The sequence below is a fragment of the Dryobates pubescens genome, chromosome 29, assembly GCF_014839835.1.
Source record: "Dryobates pubescens isolate bDryPub1 chromosome 29, bDryPub1.pri, whole genome shotgun sequence".
In the NCBI taxonomy this organism is placed as follows: Eukaryota; Metazoa; Chordata; class Aves; order Piciformes; family Picidae; genus Dryobates; species Dryobates pubescens.
The window spans coordinates 11560677-11572697 of record NC_071640.1 but is presented as its reverse complement, the minus strand read 5'-3'; the positions used below and the strand labels follow the sequence as shown (position 1 = coordinate 11572697).

General features: G+C 53.7%; 1 protein-coding gene across 4 annotated transcripts in view; it reads left to right on the top strand.

Annotated features, from left to right (window-relative positions):
• Nucleotides 1-12021, top strand: part of LOC104296977 (discoidin domain-containing receptor 2) — an 84062-nt gene that overhangs the window by 43320 nt on the left and 28721 nt on the right. For all 4 annotated transcript variants that reach the window (XM_054174302.1, XM_054174305.1, XM_054174304.1 and 1 more), the window contains exons 3-6: nt 1861-1963; nt 7030-7258; nt 10410-10557; nt 11285-11390. In XM_054174302.1, coding sequence (XP_054030277.1) covers nt 1861-1963; nt 7030-7258; nt 10410-10557; nt 11285-11390 — 586 coding nt within the window. The remainder of the gene's footprint in view (nt 1-1860; nt 1964-7029; nt 7259-10409; nt 10558-11284; nt 11391-12021) is intronic.

The following is a 12021-nucleotide window of genomic DNA, read 5'->3' as shown; positions in this document are numbered from 1 at the left end:
AGGGGAGAGAGCTTGGCCAGCTTGGATTTATAAACCACCATCTGCAGTGGCTTTGTGTATTGAGCTGTACTGAGCTTGTAGTGCTCTTTGCTTTGAGCAGGAGCAGGGAGCTCATTCTGCCCTGTGCTCAGCACTGCTTAGGCCACACCTTGAGTCCTGTGTCCAGTTCTGGGCTCCTCAGTTCAAGAAGGATGTTGAGAGACTTGAAGGTGTCCAGAGAAGGGCAACAAAGCTGGGGAGGGGTCTGGAGCACAGCCCTGGGAGGAGAGGCTGAGGGAGCTGGGGTTGCTTAGCCTGCAGAAGAGGAGGCTCAGGGGAGACCTTGCTCTCTGCAACTGCCTGAAGGGAGGTTGTAGCCAGGTGGGGGTTGGTCTCTTCTGCCAGGCAAGCAGCACCAGAACAAGAGGACACAGTCTCAAGCTGTGCCAGGGGAGGTTTAGACTGGATGTTAGGAAGAAATTCTACCCAGAGGGAGTGATTGCCCAGGGAGGTGGTGGAGTCCCCATCACTGGAGGTGTTCAGGAGGAGACTTGATAGGGTGCTTGGTGCCATGGTTTAGTTGATTAGGTGATGTTGGATGATAGGTTGGACTCGATGATCTTGAAGGTCTCTTCCAACCTGGTCTGGTCTACTCTATTCTATTCTGCTTGGAGGCAGCAAATCTGAGTCTTCTCATGGATGGAAAGAAATGCTTGCTCTGCTTGAGGAGGGAGACAGGGAACAGAGCAGGATGGGACAGTGTGGTCAGGGGCTTGTGCTCAGGTGTGAGCTCTAACCTGCAGTGACACAACACAGCAGATGTTTCCATAAGCTGGACACAGAACCATTGAGTTGTTTTGGTTGGAAGAGACCTTTCAGATCATCAGGTCCAAACATTGACCCAGCACTGCCAGGTCACCACCAAACCATGTCCCTCAGTGCCTCATCTACATGGCTATGAAACTCCTATGAGGATGGGGACTCTACCACTGCCCTGTTCCAGGGCTTGACAACTCTTTTGGGGAAGAAATTGTTCCTTGTGTCCAACCTAAACCTCCCCTGGGGCAACTTGAGGCCATTTTGTCTTGTCCCATTGCTTGTTCCTTGGGAGACCAACCCCCACTTGGCTCCAGCCTCCTTTCAGGGAGCTGTAGGTCTCCCCTCAGCCTCATTGTCTCCAGGCTGAACACCTCCAGCTCCCTCAGCTGCTCCTCACCAGCCCTGTTCTCCAGACCCTTCCTCAGCATTGTTGCCCTACTTTGCTCCTGCTTCAGCCCCTCAATGTCCCAGGAGTGAGGAGCCCAAAACTGAACCCAGGATTCAAAGTGTGGCCTCACCAGCGCTGAGTGCAGAGGCACCATCACTGCCCTACTCCTACTGGCCACACTGTTGCTGATCCAGGCCTGAGGTCTCCCTGGAGCCTTCTCTCCTCCAGGCTGAACAGCCCCAACTCCCTCTGCCTGTGCCCCCAGGGGAGGTTCTGCAGCCCTCTCATCATCTTCACAGGCTGCTCTGGACCCTCTCCAACAGCTCCACGTCCTCCTTGTGCTGGGGGCCCCAGAACTGGATGCAGTGCTGCAGATGGGATCTTGCCAGTGTAGAGGGGCAGATTCCCCTCCCTCACCCTGCTGTTCTTGCACTGTTTCTTTGTAGAGTTTCTGCCTTTCCAGGACTCTGAGGGATGCCAACTGGGAGTGGTTTTCGTTAGCTCTAATCGCAGTTCACGGTGGCTGTGCAGCGTTTCAGCCTTTCCACTTGCATTCTCTCTTTATCATTACCATCTTGATTTTCCAGCCATGATAGCCTTTTAATTGAACTTGCCTGCTGGTTTAGAAGGGATTGGTGCTGATCTTTTTGTCCTGCTCTGTTCCCCCTTTGCAGCTATCTGCCGTTACCCTCTGGGTATGCACGAAGGGACGATACGAGATGAGGACATCACCGCCTCCAGCCAGTGGTACGACTCCACAGGGCCCCAGTATGCAAGGTAGGCTCCTCTCTGCTGGCAAATGTCATCTTCTCTCATAGAATCACACAATGGTAAGGGCTGGGAGGGACCTCCAAAGCTCAGCCAGTCCAACCCCCCTGCCAGAACAGTATCACCTAGAGCAGGTCACACAGGAACACAGCCAGGTGGGTTTTGAATGTCTCCAGAGAGGGAGAGCTCCACAGCCCCCCTGGGCAGCCTGCTCCAGGACTCTGTCATACTCACAGGGGGAAAAAAGTTTTCTTCCTGTTTCCATGGAACTTCCTCTGCCTCAGCTCCCACCACTGCCCCTTGTGCTGGCATTGGGCAGCACCCAGCAGAGCCTGGCTCCAGCCTCTGGGCACTCACCCTGCACAGCTTTAGCAACAGCAATGAGGTCACCCTCAGGCTCCTCCTCTGCAAGCTACAGAGCCCTCAGCTCCCTCAGGCTCTCCTCATGAAGATGTTCCACTGCCTTCATCATTTTTGTGGCTCTGCACTGGACTCTTTCAAGTAGTTCTGTGCCTGTCCTAAACTGAGGGGCTCAGAACTTGACACAATATTCCAGATGCAGCCTCACCAGGGCAGAGTAAAGGGGGAGGAGAAGCTCTCTTGGCCTATTAACCACAGCTCTTCTAATCCAGCCCAGAATGGCATTGGCCTTCTTGGACTTCTAAATGTATGTGAGTGAGGAAGAAGTTCTCTCACCCATAAAGAAACTTCTTTGCTCGTTCACCGCTTCCAGAATCACAGAATCAACCAGGTTGAAAAAGACCTCAGAGATCATCAAGTCCAACCTGTCACCCAACACCTCCTGACAACTAAATCATGGCTCCAAGTGCCACATCCAACCCCTTTTTGAACACCTCCAGGGATGGGGACTCCACCACCTCCCTGGGCAGCACATTCCCATGGCCAATTGTCTTTCTGGGAAGAACTTTCTTCTCACCTCCAGCCTAAACCTCCCCTGGCACAGCTTGAGACTGTGTCCTCTTGTTCTGGTGCTGGGTGCCTGGGAGAAAAGACCAACCCCCAGCTGGCTACAACCTCCCTTCAGGGTGTTGGAGAGAGCAAGAAGGTCTCCCCTGAGCCTCCTCTTCTCCAGGCTAAGCAACCCCAGCTCCCTCAGCCTCTCCTCCCAGGGCTGTGCTCCAGACCCTTCCCCAGCTTTGTTGCCCTTCTCTGGACAGGTGAGGAATGCCAGGTTGGAAGGGACCCCAAGGATCATAGAATGGTTTGAGTTGGAAGGGACCTCCATAGGTGATCCAGTCCAACCCCTCTGCAGCCAGCAGGGACATCTGCCACTAGAGCAGGTTGCTCAGAGCCCCAAACAAACTCATATGGAATGGTTCCAGGGATAGGTCATCTACAGCTTCTCTGGGCAACCTGGGCCAGGGTCTCACCACCCTCAGTATAAAAAGTTTTTTTTCCTTCTTTCCAGTCTGAATCTCCCTCTTTTAGGTCCAAACCATCACCCCTTGTGTTGTCACATCAGGCTCTGCGCCAAAGTCTGTACCCAGCTTTCTTTTTGGCTCCTTTAAGCACTGCAAGGCCACCAGAAGGTCTCCCTGGAGCCTTCCCTTCTCCACTCTGCACAACCCCAACTCTCTCAGCCTGGCCTCCCAGCAGAGGGCTTCCAGCCCTGCCAGCATTGCTGTGGCTTCTTCTGGCCCTGCTCCAGCAGGTCCATGTACTGAGATCTCACCAGAGCAAGATGACTCTCATCTTCCTGTGAATGAATCTGTGATGGGTTTGTGACTTGCAGGTCAGCTGCAGACAGTGCCCCTGGGAATCCTGCAGAGCTCTTTAAGCTGAATGGTAGGAAATCATTTAGGAGGGTGAACTTCTCAACAGCATCCTGGAGGAAATGGGCTGTGTCCACTTTGACTCCAAAACCTGGAAACTGCTGAGTGAAGGAACTGTTGAAAAGCAGCTGAAGGATTTCTTCTTTCCCTTCAGTCTCCCTTAGAAGCTTGGCTGTTGGGTTTGGGGTTTTCTTTTGTGACATTTCATTGCTCTCAAAGCCCTTCCCTGATGAATCTGCAAAACACTCATAAAAGACAAAGTGTCCTTAGAATCCTTTTAAATGATGGTCTCAAACATTGCTGCTGTTCTGGTGCAAGTCAGAGAGCCATTCCAAGGTAACCCTGCTATGTTTTTATGATTAATGTGACCAGGCCAAAATGATGCAGCTCTAGTGCTTGATTTTTTTCATCATGTTGGTGGTTTTTTCCCCTTACAGAATCACAGAATGTGAGAGGTTGGAAGGGACCTCTAGAGATCAAGTCAATCAATGGGATGGCATTTAATAAGTCCAAGTGCCGGGTGCTGCACTTTGGCCACGGCAACCCCAGGCAGTGCTACAGGCTGGGGGCAGAGTGGCTGAGAGCTGCCAAACAGAGAGGGACCTGGGGGTGCTGATTGACACCTGCCTAAACATGAGCCTGCAGTGTGCCCAGGTGGCCAAGAGGGCCAATGGCATCCTGGCCTGTATTAGGAATAGTGTGGCCAGCAGGAGCAGGGAGGTCATTGTGCCCCTGTACTCTGCATTGGTTAGGCCACACCTTGAGTACTGTGTCCAGTTCTGGGCCCCTCAGTTTCAGAAGGACATCGAGACACTTGAAGGTGTCCAGAGAAGGGCAACAAAGCTGGGGAGAGGCCTTGAGCACAGCCCTGTGAGGAGAGGCTGAGGGAGCTGGGGTTGCTTAGCCTGGAGAAGAGAAGGATCAGAGGTGACCTCATTGCCCTCTACAACTACCTGAAAGGTGGTTGTAGACAGGAGGGGGTTGGTCTCTTCTCCCAGGCAACCAGCACCAGAACAAGAGGACACAGTCTCAAGCTGTGCCAGGGGAGGTTTAGACTCGAGGTGAGGAAAAAGTTCTTCCCTGAGCGAGTCGTTCGTCATTGGGATGTGCTGCCCAGGGAGGTGGTGGAGTCACTGTCCCTGGAGGTGTTCAAGGGGAGATTGGACATGGCACTTGGTGCCATGGTCTAGTTGTGAGGTCTGTTGGAACAGGTTGGACTTGATGATCCTTGGGGTCTCTTCCAACCTTAGTTACTGTGATACTGTGATACTGTGAAGTCCAACCCCCCAGCCAAAGCAGGATCACCCAGAGCAGGTCACACAGGAACACATCCAGACAGGTTTTGAAAGGAAACTCCACAACCTCTCTGGGCATGCTCCAGGGCTCTGTGACCCTCACTGTATAGAAGTTTCTCCTTAGGCTGAGGTTGACCCTTCTCTGTTCCACTTTGCATCCATTGTTCCTTGTCCTATTGCTGAGCACCACTGAAAAGAGCTTGGCCCCCTGCACTTGACACCCACCCCTCAGGTATTGATAGGCATTGATCAGATCCCCTCTCAGCCTTCTCATCCACACTAAACAGCCCCAGGGCTCTCAATCCCTCTTCCTAGAGAAGATGCTCAAGTCCCCCAATCATCCTTGTGGCTCTCTGTTGGACTCTCTCCAGCAGATCCTTTAGCCTATGGTAGAGAAAAGTTGCTGCCCTGTGTTTTAGTGGAGTTTGAACCAGCCTGTGGGGCTGAAGGCTGGGAGAGTTTTGTTCCCCAAGCTATGACTTATCTCTAGTGCTGCAAATACTTCAGGCCTCACTTACCATCTGTTACCATCAGCTCTTTGCCTGGGTAGCTGGGTGTCCACAGGGTGAAAACATGAAGGCAGCCTCTGGCTGGAGGTCAGAGTTGTCCTCTGCAGCTGCCTGTCACTGGTATTTCACAGTCACCCTTCCTGCCTTTCCTGTAACTTTTTACTTGCCACTTGACTGTAAAATGAGTCTTGCACAAGTAGCTGATCCACCTGAGACACAAACCTTCTCTAGACCATGGCTTGACATTCAGTGTCTGCCTGCCTTGATGCTCAGGGACTGGCACTCACCAGTCCCATCACTTACAAGCAGAGTAGCTCTCCAAAAGGCAAAGGCACTTCAGAGGCTCTCTGTTTGCAAAGGGGTCCTTGTTGCTACAAACCCCACATGGTCTTTTTGTGTCTGGGCAAATCTTTCACCTTTAAAGCTGTCAGCACCTTGTGGCTTGCCCAGGTGAGGCAGAGCTCCCTTCAGTGCCTCCACCTGCTGATGGCTGCAGCACTCTGCTCACCATGAGATCTTCTCAGTGGCGCTCAGTGACAGGACAAGGGGCAGTGGGCACAAACTCTGGGACCCAGGAGGTTGCATCTGAACAAGAGGAGAAAATTCTTTGGTGTGAGGGTGCTGGAGGCCTGGAGCAGGCTGCTCAGAGAGATTGTGGAGTCTCCTCTGGAGAGCTTCAACCCCCACCCTGGCCATTGTGATCCTGGGCCATGGGTGCCTTGCTTTAGCAGGGGGTTGGGCTGGGTCATCTTCAGAGGTCCCTTCCAACCTGCCCCATGCTGGGATTCTGTGGTTTTAAGGTATCTCCTCTTTGTGCTAGAACTGTAGGAGGTGGTCAAGGAGAGGTTCAGGCCTTACCAGGTGAGGTTTAGGAGTGAGTGTGCACTTTAGCAGCTACCTACTCCATGTTGATTTGGATCAATGTGGGAAAGAAATTACTTCTGACAGTTAATGAAGGACATCTGAAACTGAGGGGAGTTGTTCTGAGCAGGCAAAATTGGCTGCAGGACTCAACAGACCATGACCCTGAAGGGGAAAAGTGTTTGGTAGCACCTCTCAGCTCCCACTTTGGTTTCTTTCTCCCACTTTGGTTTCTTTCTCCCAGTTCTTAAAGGTCCAAGGTGTTCCCTTGGGTAGCTGAAGGGAGATCAAGACTAGAGATGAGGAAGGAATTCTTCCCAGTGAGGCTGGGGAGACACTGGCACAGGTTGCCCAGGGAGGCTGTGGCTGCCCTCCCCCACTGCTTCCAGGATGGGTGTTAACCCATCACACCCCACTCTGGAGGTGTTCAAGGCCAGGTTGGATGAGGCCTTGAGCAAGCTGGGCTGGTGGGAGGTGTCCCTGCCCATGGCAGGGGGTTGGAACTCGATGAGCTTTCAGGTCCCTTCCAAGCCAACCCAGTCTGTGGCTCCTCAGTTTCTGGGAGGGTTGGACCCTTGGGAGTGACTTGTTTTTAACGTGTGTGGTTTTCCCCTCAGGTTACAAAGGGAAGAGGGGGATGGAGCCTGGTGCCCAGCTGGTTTCTTGCAACCAGAAGATGTCCAATACCTTCAAATTGACCTGCACAAGCTCTTCTTCATCACCCTGATCGGGACTCAGGGGCGCCATGCCCGTGCCACCGGCAAGGAGTTTGCCCGCGCCTACCGCATCGACTACAGCCGCAACGGGGAGCGCTGGATCTCCTGGAAGGACCGGCAGGGAGAGAAGGTGAGCCTGCTGGGGACTCAGCTGTGGAGCATGCATAAGGCAAGTCATGGAATCACAGAATGGCTTGGGTTGGAAAAGGCCTTTAAGATCATCCAGCCCAACCCTTCTCTAACTCTGCCAAGGCTGGCGCCGAACCACGGCCCTCAGCACCACAGCTCTGCCTCTTTGAAACACCTCCAGGGATGGGCATTCAACCACCTTCCTGGGCAGCCTGTGCCAGGGTTTGAGAACCCTTTCAGTGAAGAAGTTTCTTCTAATGTCCAACCTAAACCTCCCCTGGTGCAACTTGAAGCCATTTCCTCTTGTCCTGTCACTTGTCCCTTGGGAGATGGGCGAGCGTGTGGACTACACGTTGCAGAGAGCTGCTGTTGCTGGAGCAGTTGATAGATGCCCAGTGACTGATGCTTCAGTGTGACTCTGTGAGCCCACCTTGGACTGTCTCTGCCCAAAGGGGTCACACAAATTGTTTCAGCCACAGAAAGCCCCAAACCAACCCCTTCACTGTGCTGCTGAGTTTCAGACCTGTAGCACAGGCTGCTCCTCACAAGGGAAGTCACCTCCAGCTGTAATTTACTCAGTGAAGACAGAGTCAGTTTGGTGTGCCCTTGCCTCTGACACCAGTGAGGCATGGTGCCCTCTCTACTTGCACTAATGTTTTGTGGTGCAGAGCTGTTCATTCCTGCTCTCTCATCTTCTAGTGTTTGCCAGCAGCACCACTTCATCCTTGATGAGCACTGCCATCAGTAATGGCTGGGACTGGAAGCTGGTGCTGAGCTGGTTCCACACACAGCTGATTGTCTTTTGGGGGTTCTGACCCTGAGAAACTGTGTGCTCAGCAGCAGCAACCCCACCTTGTGGAGGTGCTGCCCAAAGTGCATCTTCTCTTTGCCTCTCTCAGATGTCTCCAGCACAGGCAACAACTTCAGCTCTTCCACTGTGGAGCTGGTACAAAGGTACCTTTTCCTGAGGGGAATGGCTGAAGCTCTTGTGCAGCATCATGTCCATCTAGGACTTCTTGGCTTGACCTGTCTACCATCTGCCACCTCAGTTTTCCCAACAAATCAGAGAGTCACTTAGGTTGGAAGAGACCTTTGGGATCAGTGAGTCCAAACATTAAACCCAGCACTGCCAAATCCACCACCAAACCATGTCCCTCAGCACCACATCTACACAGCTTTGAAACTCCTCCAGGGGTGGGGACTCCACCACTGCCCTGGGCTTGACAACCCTTTGTGGGGAGGAAATTGTTCCTTGTGTCCAACCTGAACCTCCCCTGGTACAACTTCAGCTCCAGAGGATCTGCCAACATCTGTGATTGTGATGTGGGATATTGTGCCATATGCTGTCTCCTCTTGGCTGTTGTTTCCTGGCAGCAAGGTCTTGTGGAGCCAGCCAAGGGGGCTTCCAGGTTTCCTGTCTTAGGCCTTCTGTCACTTGGCTCCTGAAGACAAGGAATACTTGACTCCCCCTGCTTCACTGGAAGAAGTCATGAGTGTGTCTCCTAGGAAGAGAGGTTAAGAGGCTGCAGATTAAAAGCCTCTTAAGGATCTGAATGGGAGGAAGAAATGAGTTGGCTTGTTTGGTTTCCTTCTGTTTTCTTTGGTCAGCTCCTTGGACTGTGGATCTTTGTAGAGCTGTCCAGCTAGGTGCAGTAAACTGTTCCAGAGCTAGCCTGGTGCAGTCCGGTAGACCACCATATGTGGCCTGTGGTTCTCCAGGGAGGTGCAGCCTTTGGAGTGGTTTGCTTTTCTGCTGCAGTGAGATCTTTCACCTCCCCATGGACTCTCCAGCCACACTTACTCTCTGGAGACCTTTAAAGTGAGGGTGGTGAGACACTGAAACAGATTGTTCAGGGAAGTCATGGATGCCTCTTCCCTGGGAGGTGTTCAAGGCCAGGTTGGATGAGGCCTGAGTAACCTTGGCTAGTGGGAGATGTCCCTGCCCATGGCAGGGGATTTGGAACTATGTGAGCTTTAAGGTCCCTTCCATAAAGAGGAAGCCACCTTCCTCTTCCCCTGTTGGCCTCCCTCATCTTTTGAATGGCTTCTGCATCAACAATTGAAATCTCCACGGCTTGAGTAACCTCCAGCCTCTGATTCTTCCTTCCCACCATCAGCACCTTTGACCAAGAGCTCTCACACTTTGAATTCAGACTTTTGATGTCAAAAGTGTTCATAATGTATTTCCTGAAGCCCAAATTGTTACCCAAAAACCCAGTCTCTTAGATTCTTCGTGTCCAGTGCTGGGGGCAGGACAGCCTCAGCTGTTTCCACACTCTGTTCCCAGAACCCTGGTGAAATGAGGGGAAGGGGAGGGTGAAAGTCCCTGTCCTATTGATCTCTGAGGCCTTTTCCAACCTTATTGATTCTATGCTCTATGTTCTATGCTCTATCAGACTGAACTTCAGCACTGGGGTGTGACTGTGGCAATGCTGAACACTTCAGGACTTCTACCGTGCAACTGCTTGCACCTTCACCCCCCAAACAATGCAACCTCTCTAGAATGTTGTTGACTTACAGAGAAAAGGCATCAGAACCCTCCACCAGGTCACCTGTGATGAGGGCAAGTGCTCTGTTACCAGGTTCTTAGAACGTCCATGGAGACTCTCTTCAAGGAGGCTGTGTCCTGGTGACTGCAGCTCTCTGCAGTGTACAGCCCAGGTCTATGTTCATCTCCCATCTGCCTTTCTCCTCTCCCTCAGAGCATTGTCTGGTATGCAGTGGAGAGGAGGGGAAAGGGCAGCACCCATAGTGATAGGATGAGAGGCAGTGGGTTGAAGCTGAAGAGGGGAGATTGAAGAAGTTCTATAGAGTGAGGGTGGGGAGGCACTGGAACAGGTTGCCCAGGGAGATCATGGATGCCTCTTCCCTGGAGAGCTGTTCAAGGCCAGGTTGGAAGAGGCCCCCAGCAACCTGGGCTAGTGGGAGGTGTCCCTGCCCATGGCACAGGGGGCTTGGAACTGGATGCTCTTTAAGCTCCCGTCCAACCCAAACCGTTCTGTGATTCGCCCTCTAAGCCAGGCAGCAGGTAGGGGGAGTGGAGCAGCCGACGCTGCACGGGGAAGTTCCCCAGCCTCAAGTGGCAGGCTGCAAGCACGCTGCAGGAGCAGCACAGCAGGGAGCAGTGGCTGCCAAGGAGCTCTCTCCTGCAGGTGATCCAGGGCAACATCGACACTTACGACGTGGTGCTGAAGGACCTGCGGCCGCCCATCATCGCCCGCTTCGTGCGGGTGATCCCCGTCACCCAGATGCTGATGACTGTCTGCATGAGGGTGGAGCTCTATGGCTGTGTCTGGTATGGTAAGTAGCCATTCCCCTCCTGCCCCTGCACAGCACACCTTACACAGAACTGGCACCCCCCCCAGCCCAGGCCCTTACCCAAAAGGGGGACACCCCCACCCCCACCCCCACCAGCCTGGGCCCTTACCCAAAATGGGGACCCCCACCTTCCCCCCCAGCCTGGGCCCTTACCTGAAAGTGGGACCCCCCCCCCTCCCCTCCCCAGCCTGGGCCCTTACCTGAAAGTGGGAACCCCCCTCCCCCCCCAGCCTGGGGCCTTACCCAAAAGTGGGAACCCCCCCTCAGCCTGGGCCCTTACCCGAAAGTGGAACCCACCCCCCCCCAGCCTGGGCCCTTACCCAAAAGGGGGACCCCCACCTCCCCCCCCAGCCTGGGCCCTTACCTGAAAGTGGGACACCCCCCCTCCCCCCCCCAGCCTGGGCCCTTACCTGAAAGTGGGAACCCCCCCCAGCCTGGGCCCTTACCCAAAAGTGGAACCCACCCCCCCCCAGCCTGGGCCCTTACCCAAAAGTGGAACCCACCCCCCCCCAGCCTGGGCCCTTACCTGAAAGTGGGAACCCCCCCCAGCCTGGGCCCTTACCCAAGCCTGGGGCCCCCCTGTGGAGAAGGACCCCCAGCCCCACAGAACTGCTTCTGCTGATCCACAGCACAAATGAAAGGATCCCTATGGGTAGGGGTGATGGAGGGCTGCTGCTGTGTTTCTGAGGGGTGTGGCCTTCTCTTGTAGATGGTTTGGCATCCTACAGCATCCCTGAAGGAGGGACCATAGCGGCTCCTGGCTTCCCCATCGTGTACCTGAACGACTCCACCTACGATGGCTACCAGGAGCGCAGGTGGGAGAAGTCGTCCTCTTCTCTCTCGGTCTCTTCTTTCCTACTTAGCCCTTTCACCAGCATCTTGTATCCCAAACACTTCTGTGAGACCTCCAGAGCTGCAGGCTAGCCTGCTAGAGTCTGCAGAGCATTGTGGCTCTGTTTATCCAGGCTCCTTGACACGCTGTTAGCTGCTCTTTGAAAGGAGGGCATGGGCAGAGCACACTTCAGATTCGTCTCCCCAGCTGGCCAAGGCTGGCAGGAAAGGAGGAGTTTTTGGTAGAAGTTGCTGTTGCTTCTCTTTAAGGAGAGTGTGTCTTCTACAGCCAGCTGCTGTCTTTGAGAGCTTCCACGACCATAGAATCAACAAGAGACCTCAAAAATCATCAAGTCCAACCTGTCACCCAACACCTCCTGACTACAAGACCATGGCACCAAGTGCCACATCCAATCCCTTCTTGAACACCTCCAGGGATGGGGACTCCACCACCTCCCTGGGCAGCACATCCCAATGGCTAACAACTCTCTCTGTGAAAAACTTTCTCCTCACCTCCAGCCTAAACCTCCCCTGGCACAGCTTGAGACTGTGTCCTCTTGTTCTGGTGCTGCTTGCCTGGCAGAAGAGACCAACCCCACTTGGCTACAACCTCCC